The following is a 24,188-nucleotide window of genomic DNA, read 5'->3' as shown; positions in this document are numbered from 1 at the left end:
GGGTCAGTGAGCTTACCAAACCAATTTTGTGTTCCAATAATTAGTGCTAAATGTATTCAAATCACTAAATGACAAGGGTGCCAAAATGTATGCACCTGCCCAATTTTAAATAATTACTGCACACTTTCTGTAAATACTAGAAACTTCATTTTATTGTTTGTCTGCTATATGATATATTTGAAATTTCTGATCCAGACAATCAATGATTTATAAAGGAAAATCATGAAAATTATCAGGGGTGCCCAAACTATATTTGGAGTCAGACTTTCTGCAACCAGTTTAACGCTGCAGAATTTACATGACAGCTGCTGTTTATTACAGATTAATTAAAAACTGATTATATCACATTAAATATTTTTTATCAACTGCAGAATGCCACCTAAAATAAATACAAAAGAAATAATATACTTTAAACGTAAAAAGTTGTCACAACATTCAGCTGATTTTATTGGATGTTTAGCAGCTTTCTGTCTTTCAAAGATTTACACAAAATGTGCCCAAAATGTTTAACTCTTAGTGTAGATATAAAAACAAACATATAGAAAGAACAATCAACTTACAAAGATGAAGAAGTTGAAGATGAACATGAGATACTTCATGCATCTCAGGCAGTCTCCCTCCATGGCTGAAAACTCCCCCTGGCCCTGAATGCAGCACGATGACACAGTCACCAAACACACAGAAACATCAGAACAACGCTGTCATCAAGGACAGTATCACACACAGCATTTACCCCACAACTTCACCTTTAGCTTTTCATATCCACCCGTCCTGTGTATCTGTGTGAGTTACGGTGGCTGAAGGTTAAGTTATTTAGGTAGAAGATGAAACAGACCAGATGGTTCTCTCCACATTCCAATCTTTCAGCAAGTCCTAAAGAGTCCCACGATGTTTCCAAGACTAGATGGTGTGCACTGGATCCAACCCAGGAACTCCTCACAGTCACACGTGCCTGAAAGACCTCCAACAGGAGGCGTCATAACCACAAACACCTCAACTGACTGACACACATGTAGACAATGGAGCACTGGATCATCTCTGAGGTCCTTCTGGATTTCTGATCTCCTTAACAGCCACCAAGCAAAGAAAACTAATTTTTTTCTACTTGTATCTATTGTGAAGGAAAAAAAAATCGATGTTTCCTTTAGGTCTGCAGGAGCAGCGTAACTGGGCCTGGGTCATCGCTGGGTTGTTTGTCTTTCTTGATGGAACACGTTGTGTTTCTCCAAGTGCATGACTAAACATCTGACCATGTTTTCACTATGGCAAGGGGCCTTAACATGGCTCTCAGGGTGTGTAAGGCAGAAGGCTCTGTGGGTATGTTGGCATGCCGTATCCGTTGGGGTCTCCTCCACGTGCATCTGTTTTCTGCTTCAACTGTATCTGAATCTCTCTCTGCATAGTATGACTGAATCCTGGTGATTGTTGCTCGCTGGTTTCATTTTTTGCTGATGTCAACTCAAAAATTCTACAACATCTATGACGTCTCTCCTTCTGAAAGTTCAATACCTTCAACCAACACTGCCCCAATCCACCAGTTTATCCCTTATTCCATTCTGGCTTCTCGTTTGAAGTCCCCAGAGGGATCAATCCACTGGTGTCCAGCAGAGGAGAAGGACTTTAGGTCCATCTTGGGCTTGGCCACTGAGACTCCTCCTGCCTTTGGTCTCTAAAGTAACAGGTCTAAAAGGTCCACAGTGTTCTCTGACCCATTATAGCTGCCACTGAGCAGATTATTGGACATTCTAAGATAAGATAAACTTTACTGATCTCACAGAGGAGAAATTCACATGTTACGTCAGCTCTTAAAAACACACAAGGTGGGTGCAAGTAGAGGAAAATGTTCATCAAACAGCGTGTGCGAGGGTAAGCAATAATAATAATACTTGTAACAGTACAATAAAATAGGAAAATGAGGTAGAAATAGAATATATATATATATATATATATATATATATATATATATATACATATATACATTCAGTGAGGAAAATAAGTATTTGAACACCCTGCGGTTTTGCAAGTTCTCCCACTTAGAAATCATGGAGGGGTCTGAAATTTTCATCTTAGGTGCATGTCCACTGTGAGAGACATAATCTAAAAACAAAATCCAGAAATCACAATGTATGATTTTTAAAATAATTTATGGTATGTTACTGCTGCAAATAAGTATTTGAACACCTACCAGCAAGAACAGCAAGAATTCTGGCTCACACAGACCTGTTAATGTTTCTTTAAGAAGCCCTCTTATTCTGCACTCTTTACCTGTATTAATTGCACCTGTTTGAACTTGTTACCTGTATAAAAGACACCTGTTCACACACTCAATCAATCACATTCCAACCTGTCCACCATAGCCAAGACCAAAGAGCTGTCTAAGGACACCAGGGACAAAACTGTAGACCTGCACAAGGCTGGGATGGACTACAGCACAACAGGCAAGCAGCTTGGTAGAAGACAACAACTGTTATGATTATTTATAAGATAGTGGAAGAAACACAAGATGACTGTCAATCTCCCTCGGTCTGGGATTCCATGCAAGATCTCACTTTGTGGGGTAAGAATGATTGTGAGAAAGCTCAGAACTACACAGGAGGACCTGGTCAATGACCTGAAGAGAGCTGGGACCACAGTCACAAAGATTACATTAGTAACACATGATGCTGTCATGGTTTAAAATCCTGCAGGGCAGCAAGGTCCCCCTGCTCAAGCCAGCACATGTCCAGGCCCGTTTGAAGTTCACCAGTGACCATCTGGATGATCCAGAGGAGGCATGGGAGAAGGTCATGCGGTCAGATGAGACCAGAATAGAGCTTTTTGGAATCAACTCCACTTACCATGTTTAGAGGATGAGAACAACCCCAAGAAAACCATCCCAACCGTGAAGCATGGGGGTGGGAACATCATACTCTGGGGGTGCTCTTCTGCAAAGGGGACAGGACGACTGCACCATATTGAAGGGAGGATGGATGGGGTCATGTATTGCGAGATTTTGGCAAACAACCTCCTTTCCTCAGTAAAAGCATTGAAGATGGGTCATGGCTGGGTCTTCCAGCATGACAATGACCCCAAACACACAGCCAGGGCAACTAAGGAGGGGCTCTGTAAGAAGCATTTCAAGGTCCTGGAGTGGCCTGGCCAGTCTCCAGACCTGAACTCAATAGAAAATCTTTGGAGGGAGCTGAAACTCCAAACCTGAAAGATCTACAGAAGATCTGTATGGAGGAGTGGACCAAAATCCCTGCTGCAGTGTTTGAAAACCTGGTGAAAAACTACAGGAAACATTTTACCTCTGTAATTGTAAACAAAGGCAACTGTACCAAATTTTAACATTGATTTTCACAGGTGTTCAAATACTTATTTGCAGCAGTAACATACAAATAAATTATTTTAAAAAATCATACATTGTGATTTCCAGATTTTGTTTAGATTATGTCTCTCACAGTGGACATGAACCTAAGATGAAAATTTCAGACCCCTCCATGATTTCTAAGTGGGAGAACTTGCAAAACCGCAGGGTGTTCAAATACTTATTTTCCTCACTGTATATATATATATATATATATATATATATATATATATATATATATATATACACACACACACACACAAGTATATATGTATGTGTGTGTGTGTGTGTGTGTGTGTGTGTGTGTGTGTGTGTGTATATATACGTACATATATAAGTACATATGCATATACATAAACATGATTGGGATTGAAAAAGAGATAGGAGCATCTTATTTACAATATGTGAAGTGGAATTTAGATGTGATAAGGTGACATTAGTGCAGGGATTTGTAAACAAGTTGTTATTCAACTCAATCAATCAACTTTTTTCTTATATAGCGCCAAATCACAACAAACAGTTGCCCCAAGGCGCTCCATATTGTAAGGCAAGGCCATACAATAATTATAAAAAACCCCAACGGTCAAAACGACCCCCTATGAGCAAGCACTTGGCAACAGTGGGAAGGAAAAACTCCCTTTTAACAGGAAGAAACCTCCAGCAGAACCAGGCTCAGGGAGGGGCAGTCTTCTGCTGAGACTGGTTGGGGCTGAGGGAAAAAACCAGGAAAAAGACATGCCGTGAAGGGGGGCAGAGATCGATCACTAATGATTAAATGCAGAGTGATGCATACGGAGCAAAAAGAGAAAGAAACAGTGCATCATGGGAACCCCCCCACAATCTACGTCTAAAGCAGCATAACCAAGGGATGGTCCAGGGTCACCCGATCCAGCCCTAACTATAAGCCTTAGCGAAAAGGAAAGTTTTAAGCCTAATCTTAAAAGTAGAGAGGGTATCTGTCTCCCTGATCTGAATTGGGAGCTGGTTCCACAGGAGAGGAGCCTGAAAGCTGAAGGCTCTGCCTCCCATTCTACTCTTACAAACCCTAGGAACTACAAGTAAGCCCGCAGTCTGAGAGCGAAGCGCTCTAATGGGGTAATATGGTACTATGAGGTCCCTAAGATAAGATGGGACCTGATTATTCAAAACCTTATAAGTAAGAAGAAGAATTTTAAATTCTATTCTAGAATTAACAGGAAGCCAATGAAGAGAGGCCAACACGGGTGAGATATGCTCTCTCCTGCTAGTCCCCGTCAGTACTCTAGCTGCAGCATTCTGAACCAACTGAAGGCTTTTTAGGGAACTTTTAGGACAACCTGATAATAATGAATTACAATAGTCCAGCCTAGAGGAAATAAATGCATGAATTAGTTTTTCAGCATCACTCTGAGACAAGACCTTTCTGATTTTAGAGATATTGCGTAAATGCAAAAAGGCAGTCCTACATATTTGTTTAATATGCGCTTTGAATGACATATCCTGATCAAAAATGACTCCAAGATTTCTCACAGTATTACTAGAGATCAGGGAAATGCCATCCAGAGTAACGATCTGGTTAGACACCATGCTTCTAAGATTTGTGGGGCCAAGTACAATAACTTCAGTTTTATCTGAGTTTAAAAGCAGGAAATTAGAGGTCATCCATGTCTTTATGTCTGTAAGACAATCCTGCAGTTTAGCTAATTGGTGTGTATCCTCTGGCTTCATGGATAGATAAAGCTGGGTATCATCTGCGTAACAATGAAAATTTAAGCAATACCGTCTAATAATACTGCCTAAGGGAAGCATGTATAAAGTGAATAAAATTGGTCCTAGCACAGAACCTTGTGGAACTCCATAATTAACTTTAGTCCGTGAAGAAGATTCCCCATTTACATGAACAAACTGTAATTTATTAGACAAATATGATTCAAACCACCGCAGCGCAGTGCCTTTAATACCTATGACATGCTCTAATCTCTGTAATAAAATTTGCACATGATTTGTGGACATATTAATATTGCACATGATTTGTGGACATATTAATAATATTGCACGTGATTTGTGGACATATTATTGCATGTGGTTATTTCACAGTGTTATTGTACAGCCTGACAGCAGCAGGGAGGAACGACCTGTGGTATCTTGTACTGAGGGTGCCTCAGTCTGTCACTGAACGAGCTGTTCAGCTCCACTACAGTCCAGTGCAGAGGGTGAGAGGAGTCGTTCATGATGGATTTGAATTTGGCTAACACCCTCCTCTCAGATGCCTCCTCCAGAGAGTCCAGAGGGCAGCCCAGGACAGAGCTGGACTTCCTGACCAGCTTATTCAGTCTTATTCTAATCCAATTACATTTGTTCCAACAAATATGATTGGTTAATCGTATGAGTTTTCAGACCATAAAATATCATGTTGATGGTGGCAAAATATTAAAACTGTTTCACATTTGATGTGTTACTCCGCGCCCTGACCGCGCTGCTGCGCAGATGTCAATAATGGTGCTTGTCAGCTGAGAGCGACAAACTAGTGCAGCGGCGACGATGCCGAAATGCGTGGATTTAATGGATTTAACTGGATTGATAGATGGATTTACTGTGGATTTAACTCAGTGCAGCTGATGAGATGCAGAAATCTGTGTGTCTGCTCACAGAATTTCCAGTTTGGCATTAAGACACTGTTGCTACGGTAAGCTTTGACGAGCCGACCACACCCTTTCACAACGGTTAGCCGACTGAATTACTTACAGAAAAATAAACCATGCAAATGATGGAATTGGATTAGAATGGGAGTACGGATTCACATTCCAATCCTGGGATTAGATATTGGATGGTACAAGTCGAGTTTTACCGGCGACACGTTAGCAGAGCAGGTAAAACAGATATTCCGTTAATTCCAGCATGAACGTCTACAAATCATCAGACACAACAGGGTTATTCCCTAATTATTGTGTTGATCGTGTCACACTGAGACTGGCTTTAAATGTAGTTTTGCTACCTTAAGATGGAATCTCACCGAGCGGTGAATGCTGATGAACATTGCAGTTTTTGGATTTGCCAACTTTTCTAACTAATGTTGAAGAAAATCAGCATTTGGTTACGTCATTAGTGACATTTTCCCAAAATTCAAGCAAATGTTTGCGAAAGACAGCTTGTGAACATTAGTGATTGTTAGTACATGTTAGTGAAAGTGTTTGCGATGATTAGCAGCTATTTGCCACCATTTGGGAACATTTGGGAGTTTTTGCCAACTTCTGGCAAAATGTGGGGCGAATCCTAGATGTCAGACTTATGAATAAAGGCAAAAGTACTGAGAAGAAAAAAGTATATTTAATCTCAAAATCACCAAAGGAGATTAGTCACAACTATTTCCAACTGACGTACAATAGTTCCATCACATGTACACCATCTACCACATTTACCCAAAATATTTACCCAAAAGAAAACATGGCACAGAACTCCAAGTCCAAAAAGTTATAACTTACATGCACGTGTATAGCTACATGTATCAAATAACAAAATGAAGTAACAGCACCAGCACACAGACCAAAACTACTCACAAAAATACAAGGAACTTTAGCGATACGTATTACATCTGTTTAGAAACACTTACGACTGCTTTGCAAACGCTTGCAGAAAAATTTATTTGCTCATTTCTTTGCAACAAGAAATATTGTTTGCATCCCTAAAAACTGTTTGCGAACTGTTTTGCAACCTTTTACAAAAATCAAGAATTTGCTATGTCCCTCAGTAGTCGCTGCTCCATGTGATCCCGCCTCCAGGCGGCACCGGAAACCCACCGGGCCCATGAACCAACAGTGAATTATGCAAGAATTAAGTGAAATTTAGTCAGAAAATCTGCAGTGAAAATCAAAAAAGATGCAGAAATTGAGGAATCCTACAGCCTAACATGCGAGCGTGCACAACCACAACGTGACAGAAGTGTGTGATAATGGTTTTTGTGGGTTTTGGGACACTGACAGCCTGTCCCTGTGGGCCGGTGTGACACACGCGCGGATGTTGGCCGGTGGCACTGAGGTTGACATGTTGATGTTAGTTTGTCCATCAGTGGGGGTGTGAAGACGACCAACTGTGCCCTTATGGTGTTTACCAGCTAAACTCCACATACAGCCACCTGTCAGCAGCGAGCTGCTTGGAAACCTTTTCAGAACGGCACAAACTTCCTGCACGGTGCTCGTGATGAGCACCATGCAGGACGTCCACCGGAGATACTGGAGATGTTTATGTCCTTCAGTAATCTGACTGCAGGACGCGGCGCTGTAATCCATTCACCGTTAAAGTACAGTTTCCTCTTCCCCTAAATACATTTTTACTGTATTTATTCTACCTCATTATTTGTCCCCTTTACTGAAAATGTCACTGAACTGACTGATATTCACCAAAACAGGTGAAAGTGTTTGGAACAGATCTGAAAACGGTAAGTTTAGTTTAACTATTAAAGCACCGTTCTGCATTCGTCCTCCAGGACAGAACATTATAACACAGGACAAACCGTGAGTCAAGTGATGCAAAGTATTGGTTCAGCAAAACTGGTTTTAACCAGGACTAGTTTACACCATCTGTTGTGCTTAGTTATCATGTTACTGGGTGACATAGGTCACAGAATCCAATGTCTGACCTTTGACCATTACTTTGGAGACTAAGCATTCAACACAATCGCTTTTCACCAAATTGGAGCAGCTTTAACCTTTGACCCCTGTACAAACTGAAATTGACCTTTGCCACCATTTTTTACTGTTTTTACCCCACAACATTCAGTCATAGATACTCTAAACTACAACTTTTCTACTTTTAAATGACTGGTGGGTTGTTGCTGTTTGTTTGATTGTTTCCAATATTGACCTCTGTGTAATTCTCCCTTGACCCTACCTGGTTAAAGCTGTCACCCTGGGATGGCCACCATACCTTTTTTGTAGGTCAAGGTTCACTGAAACTAGATTTCTTTTAGTCGCCTTAAGTGGTACTGATTCGGTCAAAATTGACTTCTGGCTCATGGACGACTTACGGAGTCCTGGGGTTCACTGGACAGAGGTGTTTGGTGATCCTGATATCTCTGCAGGAGAACTAATTCCACGTCTTTAGGGTGCTGGAGCTTTTTGTCTTGCTGTTTGGTTGTAGGACCTTGACGATGTCAAAATGTGAATATGTCAGGATATTCCTGACCTGACTATGTTCCTAACCAAAGCACAGCCTGATGTGGCAACAGAACGAATGACACCAGTTACTGACGCCAAGTGATGGTCAATCAGGAGCGGTTCCTTGAGCATATCAGCAGTTTGGTGTAGCCATGGGCCTCCGGTTCGGTAAAGCATCGGGGCATCACTCTGCGTCTCCACTTTGCTCCTCCGGGTGTTCCTGACTCTTGGTTGAATAAAGAGCAGAGTCTGCTTATGGCCTGTTATTTAACCATAACTGCCCTAACCAGTGATTTGAGGTGGACCTCACTGGAGCCAGGTGTCTCTGGATGACTCTTGGCTGGAATCACTCTGTATCAACTGACATCATGAGGGAATGACAGCTACAACGTGTTGGCCACGTGGCGTGTTTCTCTGGGAATGATCATCCAGCACATCAGTACTTCAGTGCTGAAGACCCCAAGAATGAGTAAAAGCTAACAGGACACCCACGTTCCGCCTGGCTTCAGCAGATCGATGGTTAAATTCCTGAGGTGGGGTGGGCCTGGGACGGGGTGGTTGATGCTCAGAATCCGAGAAGGTTCTGTAGAGCGGTCGATCCGATGACATGTCAAATCACTGTTCGCTCCCACATCTAATCTGACACTGTGACAGGTTTTCTTGGAAGCTCCTTTATGACATCACAAAGGTAGATAACTTGTGATCACTCGCCTCGTTCTCTGGAGTTAATAATGTTGATGGAGTAATCTGCAGTCAGCGTGTCCCAGCTCAGCTGTGCACGCCTGCGTTTACAGCTAAGTGGAGCATTCTGCATGAAGCTTTTACTTTAATTAAATAACCGCTGCTCGCGCTGCAATTAACCAGAGCGTGCATGACAGGCAGTGCACTGTGGGAGACTGCAGCCTGTGTGGATGAGGTCAGAGCCCACAAAGACAAAAATCATCAACACATCTCTGACAAATCACTCATGTCAGAAAGTCACGCTGTGTTTGTGGAAAGAACAAAAACAACACAATTACACGTTCACGCTTTAAGGAAAAATATGGAAAGGAAAAAACAAAAACACACCACGACGTACATCGTCACGTTGTCAAAGAAAAGACAATCATTTACAGTCACTGCATCCAAACTCGGGATGCACCGATACACAATTTTTCACTTCCAATCCGATCCCGATACCTGAATCTGGATATCTGCCGACACCGATACTTTTCTGATCCGATACCAGAGCTCTGTTTGCTTTAATATTATTATTATTGATTTTATATGAGGATTTTCTTAAAAAGGAGACCTGAAAGTTCAGCTACAATTTGCCAGAAGGTGCATCTAAGATGAAAGACTAGATTAGATGTTTTGGTGAAAGAATGAAGTACTTTTGTTTTTTATAGACTTAAAAAGAAAAGTCAGCACTATCTCTCTCTGTCTGTCTCGCTCTCTGACTGTCTCCCTCCCTTTCTCTCTCTCGCTCGCATTCTCTCTCCCCCCATCGCTCTCTCTTTTTCTTCCTCTCTTGCTGTTTAAGTGCTGCACAAACTTCAAACTTTTTGGAAACACGAAGCCTTTCAACGGTAAAATAAATGTCATCATCGACGCTCACGCACAGGACTTTAATGGAGACTTTCTCCCCTTCAGCGGACAGAATCTCTGTTCGTTGTCCTCCTCGGCTGCACGCTGAGCTGGCGTTTCACAGCCTTAGGACAGTGAAGCGGCTAAACGTTTTAGCACACATTTTCAGCAACAATTCAGTTAATGTTTTGGAAAATCTATCTAATACTGATCCGGGATCAGATCGGGATCAGATCGGTCCCATCCCTAATCCAAAGAACTGCTGCCATTATCAAAAAGAACAATAAAGGATAGAAAATAACCCCAAAACAAAACAAAAAACCAGGGCGCATAAATATAAACACAGGAATCACACACATTTTAACCAATCAGAATGAAACAGGAAGTTGTAACTATTATAACCTGCACTGGCTTCACACCAAGTCTGTGTGCAGAGATCTTTGTGATGTCATAAAGGTAGTTCTTGTAATATGCAATTAACTGTTCTCAAGAACCATTTCTGTTCTGTATTTTGACAAAATCTATTTTTAACATCAGTGTTTGGTTCTGAAAAAGTCAAAAAGATCTTCACTGGGCTGAATAAAATTATTGCTGAAACTTACTTCACCTCTAAGCTTTTTTTTTTGTACCTTTAAAGGTGACCAACAGATTTATTTAAGATTACCAGACAAAAAAATCAGAAAAATGTCCATCTCAGAAACATTAACTTGTTTATGCCCAGATTTTTTTTTTATAAGTGGAAAAAGTTGCATTAGTACCTTTGAGAATTTTAATTGTGAGTAGAAAATGACAGTGATACACTTCGGCAACACCAGTGGGGCAAAATGGGTTAAAAACATAAATCCATCAACTGTCAATTTGATTTATATGAAACACGTTTAGAAATACTGTTTTAGTTTCCTGTCAGACAATCTTAACCCCAAACAAACTCATTATTCACCCAAAAAACAAATCATTACAATGTGCAGACTTGACCTTTGACCTCAGAAGGGACGTTTCTCCACGCTGGTGTCCGTGGTGATGGCTTCCTATCTTCCACAGCAGCTGTGACCCCCACCCAACTCAAAATCAACAGTGGGGGCTGCTGGGTAATTTAACACAGTCAGAGAATGTCAAGAATCATGAACGGTCCCCTCTGTGGTTGTGGAGATGCGCTCTCACCCACGTCTCTGAGGATGAACACGCACAGGTTTGTGTTTGTTGGCGTTTTGACTGAAGCACTTTAGAGAGTTAATCTAACACCTGCTCACACCTTGAACAGGTTCTCTTTGTCCCAGTTATGATACCGATATGATTTTCTAAGTTAAGCTCAGAATCCAGAGTGAGTCCGTGGCTTCGGGTCTGATTTTGCTTGCGAGTACATTTATGACAGCCCTCCGTAAAGCTAAGACATCTTACTATTCATCACTAATTGAAGAAAATAAGAACAACCCCAGGTTTCTTTTCAACACTGTAGCCAGGCTGACAAAGAGTCAGAGATCTATTGAGCCGAGTATTCCTTTAACTAGTAATGACTTCATGACTTTCTTTGCAAATAAAATTTTAACTATTAGAGAAAAAATTATTCATAACCATCCCAAAGACATATCTTTATGTTCGACTGCTTTCAGTAATGCTGGTATTTGGTTAGACTCTTTCTCTCCGATTGTTCTGTCTGAGTTATTTTCATTAGTTACTTCCTCCAAACCATCAACATGTCTATCAGACCCCATTCCTACCAGGCTGCTCAAGGAAGCCCTACCATTAATTAATGCTTCGAGCTTAAATATGATCAATCTATCTTTATTAGTTGGCTATGTACCACAGGCTTTTAAGGTGGCAGTAATTAAACCATTACTTAAAAAGCCATCACTTGACCCAGCTATCTTAGCTAATTATAGGCCAATCTCCAACCTTCCTTTTCTCTCACAAATTCTTGAAAGGGTAGTTGTAAAACAGCTAACTGATCATCTGCAGAGGAATGGTCTATTTGTAGAGTTTCAGTCAGGGTTTAGAATTCATCATAGTACAGAAACAGCATTAGTGAAGGTTACAAATGATCTTCTTATGGCCTCAGACAGTGGACTCATCTCTGTGCTTGTCCTGTTAGACCTCAGTACAGCTTTTGAAACTGTTGACCATAAAATTTTATTACAGAGATTAAAGCATGCCATAGGTATTAAAGGCACTGTGCTGCAGTGGTTTGAATCATATTTATCTAATAGATTACAATTTGTTCATGTAAATGGGAAGTCTTCTTCACAGACTAAGGTTAATTATGGAGTTCCACAAGGTTCTGTAATAGGACCAATTTTATTCACTTTATACATGCTTCCCTTAGGCAGTATTATTAGACAGCATTGCTTAAATTTTCATTGTTATGCAGATGATACCCAGCTTTATCTATCCATGAACACACCAATTAGTTAAACTGCAGGATTGTCTTACAGACATAAAGACATGGATGACCTCTAATTTCCTGCTTTTAAACTCAGATAAAACTGAAGTTATTGTACTTGGCCCCACAAATCTTTGAAACATGGTGTCTAACCAGATCCTTACCAGTGTTGCCAGATATGAAATATGAAACTATCGTACCAAAACCTCAAAATTATCGTATTTTGGGAGAAATTATCGTACACAAACAAAACGCATACAACGTAGCTATTTTAGATTTTTTTTTTTTTTTACTTTACAAAGAATTTTATGTCACATTTTTAAACAGTAATTATAGTAATGGGGAAACTATGGCTCAAAAAGAACGCAAATGCACAAGCAAACGCACTACCAGACTAGAAAGATTTGTTTTTTCCATGAAGGGACACAAACGTGTTAATTACCAGACTAGAAAGAGTCGAATTCAACCTCGAGGTCGCTGTCGTCATCCGATGCCATGGCCACTTGTGCAGATTTTGTTGAACACAGAAAAAATGTTGACACCTCCATAAGGAACTTGAACTTTTTTTAATTTTTCTTGTATATCTCTTTGCGCTTGTGTTTTGTTCGTTTGTTATTGCATTTGTTGAAATAAAGTTTCGAAAAAAAAAGATGCTGTTGGTTGGGGAATCTTCCTGTCATGGCAGAGATTGGATGGGAACTCATTACTTTGTATGGAGAGGGGGCGGGCTTTCAAATGACTTCGCCCCGGCCGCCCAAAGCCAGCATTTGATGCCGCCTGAGTGCAACGCCTGCAAAATGATTCTTGGGTGTCAGAGAGAGATGCGTGTTTGGGCAACCAACTGAAATTATTGTACCTATTGGATTTTTTCCCATTATTGATCGTACATCGTACAGAGGGCAAAACTATCCTACAAATACGATAATTATCCTACATCTGGCAACACTGATCCTTACTCTGGATGGCATTACCCTGACCTCTAGTAATACTGTGAGAAATCTTGGAGTCATTTTTGATCAGGATATGTCATTCAATGCACATATTAAACAAATATGTAAGACTGCTTTTTTACATTTGCGCAATATCTCTAAAATTAGAAAGGTCTTGTCTCAGAGTGATGCTGAAAAACTAATTAATGCATTTATTTCTTCTAGGCTGGACTATTGTAATTCATTATTATCAGGTTGTCCTAAAAGTTCCCTGAAAAGCCTTCAGTTAATTCAAAATGCTGCAGCTAGAGACTGCTGGGGGGTTCCCATGATGCACTGAGTGTTTCTTTCTCTTTTTGCTCTGTATGCACCACTCTGCATTTAATCATTAGTGATTGATCTCTGCTCCCCTCCACAGCATGTCTTTTTCCTGGTTCTCTCCCTCAGCCCCAACCAGTCCCAGCAGAAGACTGCCCCTCCCTGAGCCTGGTTCTGCTGGAGGTTTCTTCCTGTTAAAAGGGAGTTTTTCCTTCCCACTGTCGCCAAGTGCTTGCTCACAGGGGGTCGTTTTGACCGTTGGGGTTTTTCTGTAATTATTGTATGGCTTTTGCCTTACAATATAAAGCTCCTTGGGGCAACTGTTTGTTGTGATTTGGCGCTATATAAATAAAATTGATTTGATTTGTCCAGGATAAAGTTGTACAGTGTTGGACAGACGTGACCAAATATCAAACACACACAAAACCATATATTATGGAATTAATATGTGACTCCAGAAACAGATTTATCATACGTTTTGTATTTCTCAATGATTGATGGAAATGATGTCCAAAATACATTCAGTGACTTGGAAATTTTCATGTATCCATCCCCTGAGCTAATGACTGTAAAAGTGATGGTTTAGTTGCATTACACTAATATTATTTACACTATTGTTTGAGTTTGATGTTTTTATTTAATATGTCATGTTGCAGAGGTTCATTTTCACTGTGACTTTAAAGAGCAACATTTCAAAAATTTTAATATGGAGATGCCTGAATTAAAAAAAGTCTTAAAAAATTTAATGTAAAAGGCGACAAATTTTTTGATGGGCAAGTCATGATCTGCCCTCCGTAAAGCTAGGACATCTTTCTACTCATCACTAATTGAAGAAAATAAGAACAACCCCAGGTTTCTTTTCAGCACTGTAGCCAGGCTGACAAAGAGTCAGAGCTCTATTGAGCTGAGTATTCCATTAACTTTAACTAGTAATGACTTCATGACTTTCTTTGCTAACAAAATTTTAACTATTAGAGAAAAAATTACTCAAAACCATCCCAAAGACGTATCGTTATCTTTGGCTGCTTTCAGTGATGCCGGTATTTGGTTAGACTCTTTCTCTCCGATTGTTCTGTCTGAGTTATTTTCATTAGTTACTTCATCCAAACCATCAACATGTTTATTAGACCCCATTCCTGCCAGGCTGCTCAAGGAAGCCCTACCATTATTTAATGCTTCGATCTTAAATATGATCAATCTATCTTTGTTAGTTGGCTATGTACCACAGGCTTTTAAGGTGGCAGTAATTAAACCATTACTTAAAAAGCCATCACTTGACCCAGCTATCTTAGCTAATTATAGGCCAATCTCCAACCTTCCTTTTCTCTCAAAAATTCTTGAAAGGGTAGTTGTAAAACAGCTAACTGATCATCTGCAGAGGAATGGTCTATTTGAAGAGTTTCAGTCAGGTTTTAGAATTCATCATAGTACAGAAACAGCATTAGTGAAGGTTACAAATGATCTTCTTATGGCCTCAGACAGTGGACTCATCTCTGTGCTTGTTCTGTTAGACCTCAGTGCTGCTTTTGATACTGTTGACCATAAAATTTTATTACAGAGATTAGAGCATGCCATAGGTATTAAAGGCACTGCGCTGCGGTGGTTTGAATCATATTTGTCTAATAGATTACAATTTGTTCATGTAAATGGGGAATCTTCTTCACAGACTAAAGTTAATTATGGAGTTCCACAAGGTTCTGTGCTAGGACCAATTTTATTCACTTTATATATGCTTCCCTTAGGCAGTATTATTAGACGGTATTGCTTAAATTTTCATTGTTACGCAGATGATACCCAGCTTTATCTATCCATGAAGCCAGAGGACACACACCAATTGGCTAAACTGCAGGATTGTCTTACAGACATAAAGACATGGATGACCTCTAATTTCCTGCTTTTAAACTCAGATAAAACTGAAGTTATTGTACTTGGCCCCACAAATCTTAGAAACATGGTGTCTAACCAGATCCTTACTCTGGATGGCATTACCCTGACCTCTAGTAATACTGTGAGAAATCTTGGAGTCATTTTTGATCAGGATATGTCATTCAAAGCGCATATTAAACAAATATGTAGGACTGCTTTTTTGCATTTATGCAATATCTCTAAAATTAGAAAGGTCTTGTCTCAGAGTGATGCTGAAAAACTAATTCATGCATTTATTTCCTCTAGGCTGGACTATTGTAATTCATTATTATCAGGTTGTCCTAAAAGTTTCCTAAAAAGCCTTCAGTTAATTCAAAATGCTGCAGCTAGAGTACTAACGGGGACTAGAAGGAGAGAGCATATCTCACCCATATTGGCCTCTCTTCATTGGCTTCCTGTTAATTCTAGAACAGAATTTAAAATTCTTCTTCTTACTTATAAGGTTTTGAATAATCAGGTCCCATTTTATCTTAGGGACCTCGTAGTACCATATCACCCCAATAGAGCGCTTCGCTCTCAGACTGCAGGCTTACTTGTAGTTCCTAGGGTTTGTAAGAGTAGAATGGGAGGCAGAGCCTTCAGCTTTCAGGCTCCTCTCCTGTGGAACCAGCTCCCAATTTAGATCAGGGAGACAGACACCCTCTCTACTTTTAAGATTAGGCTTAAAACTTTCCTTTTTGCTAAAGCTTATAGTTAGGGCTGGATCAGGTGACCCTGAACCATCCCTTAGTTATGCTGCTATAGACGTAGACTGCTGGGGGGTTCCCATGATGCACTGTTTCTTTCTCTTTTTGCTCTGTATGCACCACTCTGCATTTAATCACTAGTGATCGATCTCTGCTCCCCTCCACAGCATGTCTTTTTCCTGGTTCTCTCCCTCAGCCCCAACCAGTCCCAGCAGAAGACTGCCCCTCCCTGAGCCTGGTTCTGCTGGAGGTTTCTTCCTGTTAAAAGGGAGGTTTTCCTTCCCACTGTAGCCAAGTGCTTGCTCACAGGGGGTCGTTTTGACCGTTGGGGTTTTACATAATTATTGTATGGCCTTGCCTTACAATATAAAGCGCCTTGGGGCAACTGTTTGTTGTGATTTGGCGCTATATTAAAAAAAATTGATTGATTGATTGATAGTTCAGGCAGACAACTCAAGCTGCTACTCCACAAAACGCCAACATGCCTCAGTTCACATAATTATCACAAAACACACCGTCTGCCCAATCCACCAGACACACCCTCCAAACTGGGCGGGCTATTTAAAGACGCAAATTTCCCAACTCCCCCTCTGCCTGTTAAATGTTGCCATTGCTGCATCGACATCACTGCTGCTGCTCAGCCGCACCTCCACACCAGCATCCATCTGTGGGGTCCGAGCAAAGCGTAGATAATCGATAATCGTCACCCCAATATTACAAGCAAGAATCTGCAGGGAGTGATGAGGTCAGAACCTCGGTGCCAAACTCAAACTATTTTCTGCTGGTGTTATGAAGATGGTTAAACGTGAGCTGTCTGACTGCAGTCAAACCTCTGCACTCGTGGATCCACCAATGGGCAGATTGGTGCGCTAACCTTTCTGCTTGACAGCGCGCCATCACGTTCGTCTTGCTAGTGTGTGGTGATGCTACTGGGGATAAAAATTGAAGGCATCAAATTGTTCATAATTTTTATTTTGTTGATGTCATCAAATGTGTCTTTCTTGGTACTTGTATGTACTGCTTGCACCATTATAAATTTGTAAAAAAAACAACAACAACAAAACTTTTCATGTTGTCATTACGGGGTGTTGTGAGTACAATTCTGAGGGGAATAAAAATGAATTTCATCCATTTTGGAATAAGGCTGTAACATAACAAAATCTGGAAAAAGTGAAGCGCTGTGAATACTTTCTGGAGGACGTGTGACATCACAGGTGCAAGAGTTCAGGAGTTATAAGATTAAATACTTAAACATATTTAATTCACATACATGATTTTTTTAATTTGATTTTATTCAGCAAATAATGCATATAAACACGCAACATGTAAATATGACATTATAAACCAGGACAACACATGAAAGCATGAACGCTTATTTCCAGTGTGGTCCTTAAAATGATGTGAAAACACGTCTTCTGCTGAAATAAGAACGCAGACGTCAGCTGAGTGAGTGTTTTAAGAACAAACGGGATGAAGCGTCGTACCATCTGTACCTGTTAATGGCTCTTGGGTTCCAGTGGAACTGGAAGGCTGGTAATCTTTGACCTTTGACCTCAGACTGCTTTACATTCGCTGTAAAGGAGAGGACAGAGAAGTGATTTTAATAATTACGTATCCATGAGAGTGTTATCTCAGAAAGATGGAGATAAAAACCTGCCAAAGAATTACGATGTCATGCAGAAATCCGCTCTTTTTTGCTTAATAATTTTGCACTTTTAACTGTCGTTTTTATCCTGATGATGAATAATTAGAACTCAGAAAAACAGAGCACGCATTTTAAATTAACATACTTTTACTGCAACCTGCTGTTGTGACAGTTGTGTTGGTCAGTTTTATGAATATTTCCATGAAATGCGGTCGGGCGACTGGACAAAATAAAGAGTTGATGTTGAGGCGGGTGCAGATCCAGGACCTGTTTTATTTCATAAGCAGACAAGGTGGACAAACGGATTTAATCCACAACCTGGGCCATTCAACTGATGTGTGGCAGTTTCTATGGTAACTGCTGCATAAAAGCAAGAACAAATTGATGCTGAATGTTGGTGCTTTAACGGCATGTTACAGTAAGATATTTATGCCAAAGGGACCAAAGGGTTCACACAAAACATCAAAACTGGGGTGCGCTCCACAGCTTCATCCTAAATGAGATTATCTTGGATGGCAACCACCCAGGAAGATAACCAGTCCATCCATCAGCCACGCGGGCAAATATGTGTTGGATGGCATGCAGAGAAATGCGACACGTGTCCAAAATGTCGTAGCTGAGTTCCTGATCGGAGTCTCTCTCAGTAACCGTTCCGTTGACACAAAGTCATTCTGAACACAACAAAAATATTCTCTGTCTGTTTTTATGAATTTCCATTGGTAAATATATTGGTGATGTGTTGCGGCTGGAGTCGTGAGTGCATTTTGCCGTTAACCTTTCGTGATGCAGGCTGTCAAACAGAAGGCGCGTGACTCACGGATGTGCAGAAGCTTCCAAAATCTGTTGACAGCATCGCTGCCCACACAGCGAGCGGCTCCCTGGCGTTTTGCTGCTCCATTATTTCAGCGAGAACTGCTGCAAGACAACACGAAGCAAAACGATGACTCCTGCAAGGTTCGAACAGAGCTGAAGAACCGCTTCCATCCACGTGTGACGACTGAAGGAGTCGTTTCCATGAGAGGAGTCCTTCATACACCAACATTAGGCCTCAGGTTACATCATGATCCTGGAGTCCAGGCTGGACTGTATGAAGTGATTGTTTCAGAGCCTGATGTCCTGTGGATGCTGACAGGATCATGCAGCAGGTTCTATATCAGACCAGGTCCAGCATTTTCACCCAGTTTAATGAGAGCTGGTTCCTTTAAAGGAATTCCTCTCACAAATGAGATGTGAGCCGTCAGTTTGCTCTTTGGCCATCAAGAAAAAGGTACTAAGAAAACAATAAATGCTTCTCAAGTTCATGGTCTCAGATTTGCTTTATTGTCACATATTTTGTAGATTATGGGCCCAATATGAAAAATCAAAAAATATTACCATACTTGCGTGTGGGGAGTGCCCTGGGCATTCCACACAATATTCTGGGCCGATGTGCAAGCATGGCTGACATTACATCTGTCGGAACGCCAGTTTTAATAAAATGTCTTGATTTCATCACGAATAAGAAAATAAATCATAAATAACTCACCTGTTTGTGTCTGGTTTTGTCCTGTATAAATCCTTTTTTATTCATTAAATGTGTTCCTTGTCAGCTGATGTCTGGTGAGCCCGTAAGAAAGTTGTGTACAAGCTCAAAACTTTGAGCGGATATCAGAGAACTTTCCTGATGGTTGTGTGATTGTTTTGTTCTGTACTTGTTCATATGTAGTGGCTGCACTCTGTGTTGTGTTATGACTCCGCCCATTCGCTCCCCTCGGGACGCGAACTCACGATCCTCGGCATAGAAGTCGGACTCTCTAACCAGAAGGCTAAAACCCAGGGCTCTGGCCTTGTGACCAGAGAATCCTTTTGAGCTGTTGGGAGTGAGGTTTACTAACTACATCTGCACAGCAACACCTGCTGGCCTCCGTTACACATAGTTTGCCAGTGGAAATCAAGTCAACGTTAAACTTCTTGCTCATGTGTGCAGCAGAAAAACCCTCACAGCAGAATTCTGTCTGCAGCAACAGACAGAGGTAACAACAGAGGTAACTGACTTCACTGAAACGTTTTGTACAGGGTTATATTAAAACAGGGAACCATGGTTCTGACGGCATCTTAAAACATTCTTACCTGTTTAAATCCAGGCAACTCTCTGCACTTAAATAATCCATCTCTTGCTATCCATTTTTTTCTTCTTGTTAAAGATAAAAAAAACATCTACTTTACACAGGAGGTTGAATTTTCCCATCAGCCTCTCATTGAAAACCATGGAACATCCAGTTTGTCCTGTTGCGGTCACAGCCAAAGACAACTTCTTGCTGAAAACAAATAGTTTTGGCCCACAGGTGGATGACAATAAGATCTTACATTATACTTGAGATATGGCCTTCAAAGTTTTCAAGAAAATGTGTCAGCACCAAAAAAAGTTCTATGCCTCCTTTTTTGGGCACTATTTGGAGCAGATAAGAGGAATAGTTATGAACAATCTGGAACTGGTTCTCAATTCCCATCCCTCATCAAAATGTAACATGATCCCTCTTCTTGAACAGTTTGATCCTTCCAACCCATCAGATGAAGATATTTGGCATAAACCTACAAAAAGACAAACCAAAACACACACACACCGCCTCTGATCACATGACCTCCTCAGCGGATGCACGTATGCGTCACCATTAGCAAAGTGCAGCTGGTAACAAACTCAAAGTTGTTTCCTTTTTACTTTAAAATCCAAAGAATCATTTCACTTGAGATGAAAATATGATGAAAAGAAATTATTCCAGGTTGCTTCCAACACTTCAGTCAATGGCAAACCAAATGTTGAGAGACGAAAGAGAAACACTGAGATCGACGCCTAATTCCCCAGAAACCCAATTACACACAAACCTCTAGAAGTGGACGCGGCGGCAAGCCGCCAGCCTCCGGCTCCACCGAGCAGCAGAGGAGAAGCTCTCAAGATGACAATCAAATCAAATCAATTTTATTTATATAGCGCCAAATCATAACAAACAGTTGCCCCAAGGAGCTTTATATTGTAAGACAAAAGCCATACGATAATTACAGAAAAACCCCAACAGTCAAAACGACCCCCTGTGAGCAAGCACTTGGCGACAGTGGGAAGGAAAAACTCCCTTTTAACAGGAAGAAACCTCCAGCAGAACCAGGCTCAGGGAGGGGCAGTCTTCTGCTGGGACTGGTTGGGGCTGAGGGGAGAGAATCAGGAAAAAGACATGCTGTGGAGGGGAGCAGAGATCAATCACTAATGATTAAATGCAGAGTGGTGCATACAGAGCAAAAAGAGAAAGAAACACTCAGTGCATCATGGGAACCCCCCAGCAGTCTAAGTCTATAGCAGCATGACTAAGGGATGGTTCAGGGTCACCTGATCCAGCCCTAACTATAAGCTTTAGCAAAAAGGAAAGTTTTAAGCCTAATCTTAAAAGTAGAGAGGGTGTCTGTCTCCCTAATCCTCTGTATTTACTGATGTTCATTAAGCAAAACCACAACACCAGGAGATCAGAACACTGGAAACGTCCCCCCATATTATCTGACACTCAGACCAATTGAAGCACAAACTGAACCACCCAAACACACACACACACACACACACACACACACACACACACACACACACACCGTTCTTCTTCCCGTAATTGCCTGAAATGCCACTTTTATTAAAGCCTGCGGCCATCTGGTTCAGCACTTGGAGAAAAATGTGGCTGGAGGTTTTTTAAATCTGTTCCGACGTCCCTCACGCCGTCGCTACTACAGCTAATTAAGAAGCCACAGCAGCTAAATCACCCAAACATCTGATCATCTGAATGCGGAGCACTTTGTGATTTAGCTTCCAGTCACGCGGGACTGGAGAAGTTAATTTACGCTATGTGATCTCACTAAATGGTGACTATTCAATATTGTGAAGGCCCACTGGTCTGGAGATCCATCAGTCTGGATGTGGAGATGCGTAACTCCCGACCAAGAAGCCCGAGCGGCAGAGGAGCTTACAGGAGGATGACGCCCGGAGCTTTAACACCTGCACGCTGCCAGGCCAGATGCCGAACAAAGGACATGCCTCAGATAAACTTTCAAATACTGCAGAAGATTAAAGTAGGGAAAGATGTCACTGCTGTTTTGGACAGTTTCTTCATAGCACTACTGTTGCTGCGTGCTGTTAGCATGCTGTTAGCGTGTTGTTAGCATGCCGCTAGCTGACCGACCGTCTTTAGGGACCTTTGGAACAATGATCCGTCCCCTCCCTGAATAGTTGAGATATACTTTATTGATCTCACAGTGGAGAAATTACGTTTACACTCCAGTTACCTCAGACAGCAATTAGTCCACAATTATTACTTGTTTACCATAATAATGGCACAAATCAGAATTAAAGACAGCACATACACATTTGACATTGTTTATGTGCACTAAGTTTGAAGAAGTCAGTTATCCGAATTGAGGCAAGTGGGTGAAGGCCATGCAGCAACCCTAAAACTGCACCGCCCCCGCAGAAGGTGAAAGGAGTGACGTGAGCAGACGCCGGGGTGGGGAGTGTTGATGGGGGATAGGAAGGGGGTGGGGGGGAATGGCGCATGCTTCAGTCCTGTGAAAAGCAGTTTATTGTCTTTGTGCGTTGAGATAAGAAACAGCCAAATGATCCCCAGGTCGAATAAATTCCTCTGGAGGAAAACATTCGGGCAATTTGACCTTCAGGCTTAATAAGCCTGTAATGTTATGGTTTGAGCAGTGAAAAACACTTTTTAACAGTTCCACTTGAACAATCAAATCCCAATTATGAATTAAGAATATTCCCAATTATGATTTAAGAATATTCACCGGCCTCTGACATCTTCAACTTCATCTGCAAGGCACGCATCTGCTCCAAGATGTCATCCAATTTGCATCTGAGTTCAAGAGTCATTGCAGTCTGAGAATGCACTGCCTTGCCAACCTTGTTAATCATGAATTACAAGCGAGGGGCCGTGGTTCTTGATGCCGCTGTCTTGCCAATTTTCTGGTAGATCAGGGCAGCACATAAGCCAAAAAGTACCAGCCCTGCTGCCATGAGACCAAAAAGGAATAAATCCTCACGTCCTCAATGGAGAAAGGCACCAAGCATGCCACACGCAAGGAACTCCAGGAGTCGAGAACATAGCCCCCAGGATGCATTCCATCTGGGCAGGTAGGATCCCCCGGTCCTGACCTTCTTGTAGAAAAAATCGTGTCAACAGCGTTCAGAGACCAGCTGATCAATTCCATGGTTAATCCAACAGTAGTCCAATAGATCCAGAATCCAATATAATTTGAGGAATTCACAGTCTGGTGAAGTAGGGACTTGAAGGTTACAGCAGAGAGCAGAGATAAGGGAGAGTGGAGGAGATGCGACCGCCCTCGTTGGAGTCCCAAGCTGAATAGTTACGAGTGGACGTTTGATGTCGTAACTTCTTGCTGTTTGCAAAACAAGTCATCATACCCAAGAATGTAATGAGGTAAAACTTTTAGCATAATCAAAGTGTAAGCTCACACAATGAACACATCATCAGAAAATAGATAAAAAAAAAAAAAAAAAGGTTGACATCTTTATTTTTGAGCCAGCTACATGCTAACTGGCCACATTAGCAGCAGCTGAGACTGAACTTTTGCATTGTTGTTAGGAACATTATTTTATATCCAGAATACACCAAAGGATCTCAGCCAGCACCCAAATATAACAGATTCAACCCTTGCGAGAACGGGCCTGGATGTTACAAAACACCACAGTTTGAGCTAGAAAAGTAGGCATGGCCAAATTTCAAAGGTTGTATCAAAGTCTTGGTGTCCTCTGGAACATTTATGCCAAGTTTCAGCTTCACTCAGCAGTTCTGCAGAAGAAGATGTTTACACACTTTGCCAAAAGACAGGCAACCCACGACATAACCCCTCCAGACCTTTGGTTCAGGTGAGCTAAAAATTCACAAAAACCATCAGATTTCATTTTTGGGCTTGCTGATTATGACCCATGTAGCATATTTCATCTTAAATGCTGCCTAAATGGCTGACAAATGGCCATATATGCGATTTTCAAGATGGCCACCACGGTGGCCATATTTGAAATCAGATCAGAACACCACAAATAAACTTTGGTGTCCTCATGGGTAGGAACATCAATCAATCAATCAATTTTATTTATATAGCGCCAAATCACAACAAACAGTTGCCCCAAGGCACTTTATATTGTAAGGCAAGGCCATACAATAATTACGTAAAAACCCCAATGGTCAAAACGACCCCCTGTGAGCAAGCACTTGGCG

At 41.3% G+C, this 24,188-nt stretch overlaps 1 protein-coding gene across 1 annotated transcript in view; it reads right to left on the bottom strand.

Annotated features, from left to right (window-relative positions):
• The window catches only part of LOC117501698 (tetraspanin-18-like), a 56,143-nt gene extending 33,917 nt beyond the window's left edge, over positions 1-22,226 (bottom strand). Inside the window, exons 1-3 of the mRNA XM_034160659.1 lie at positions 22,216-22,226; positions 17,777-17,805; positions 561-644 (exon numbers count right to left, since the gene is read on the bottom strand). Coding sequence (XP_034016550.1) covers positions 561-623 — 63 coding nt within the window. The 5' untranslated portion in view covers positions 624-644; positions 17,777-17,805; positions 22,216-22,226. The remainder of the gene's footprint in view (positions 1-560; positions 645-17,776; positions 17,806-22,215) is intronic.
• Between the last annotated feature and the right edge of the window lie 1,962 nt (positions 22,227-24,188).

Source organism: Thalassophryne amazonica, chromosome 2 (genome assembly GCF_902500255.1).
Source record: "Thalassophryne amazonica chromosome 2, fThaAma1.1, whole genome shotgun sequence".
Classification (NCBI taxonomy): domain Eukaryota; kingdom Metazoa; phylum Chordata; class Actinopteri; order Batrachoidiformes; family Batrachoididae; genus Thalassophryne; species Thalassophryne amazonica.
This window is presented reverse-complemented; position numbering and strand designations above follow the sequence as displayed.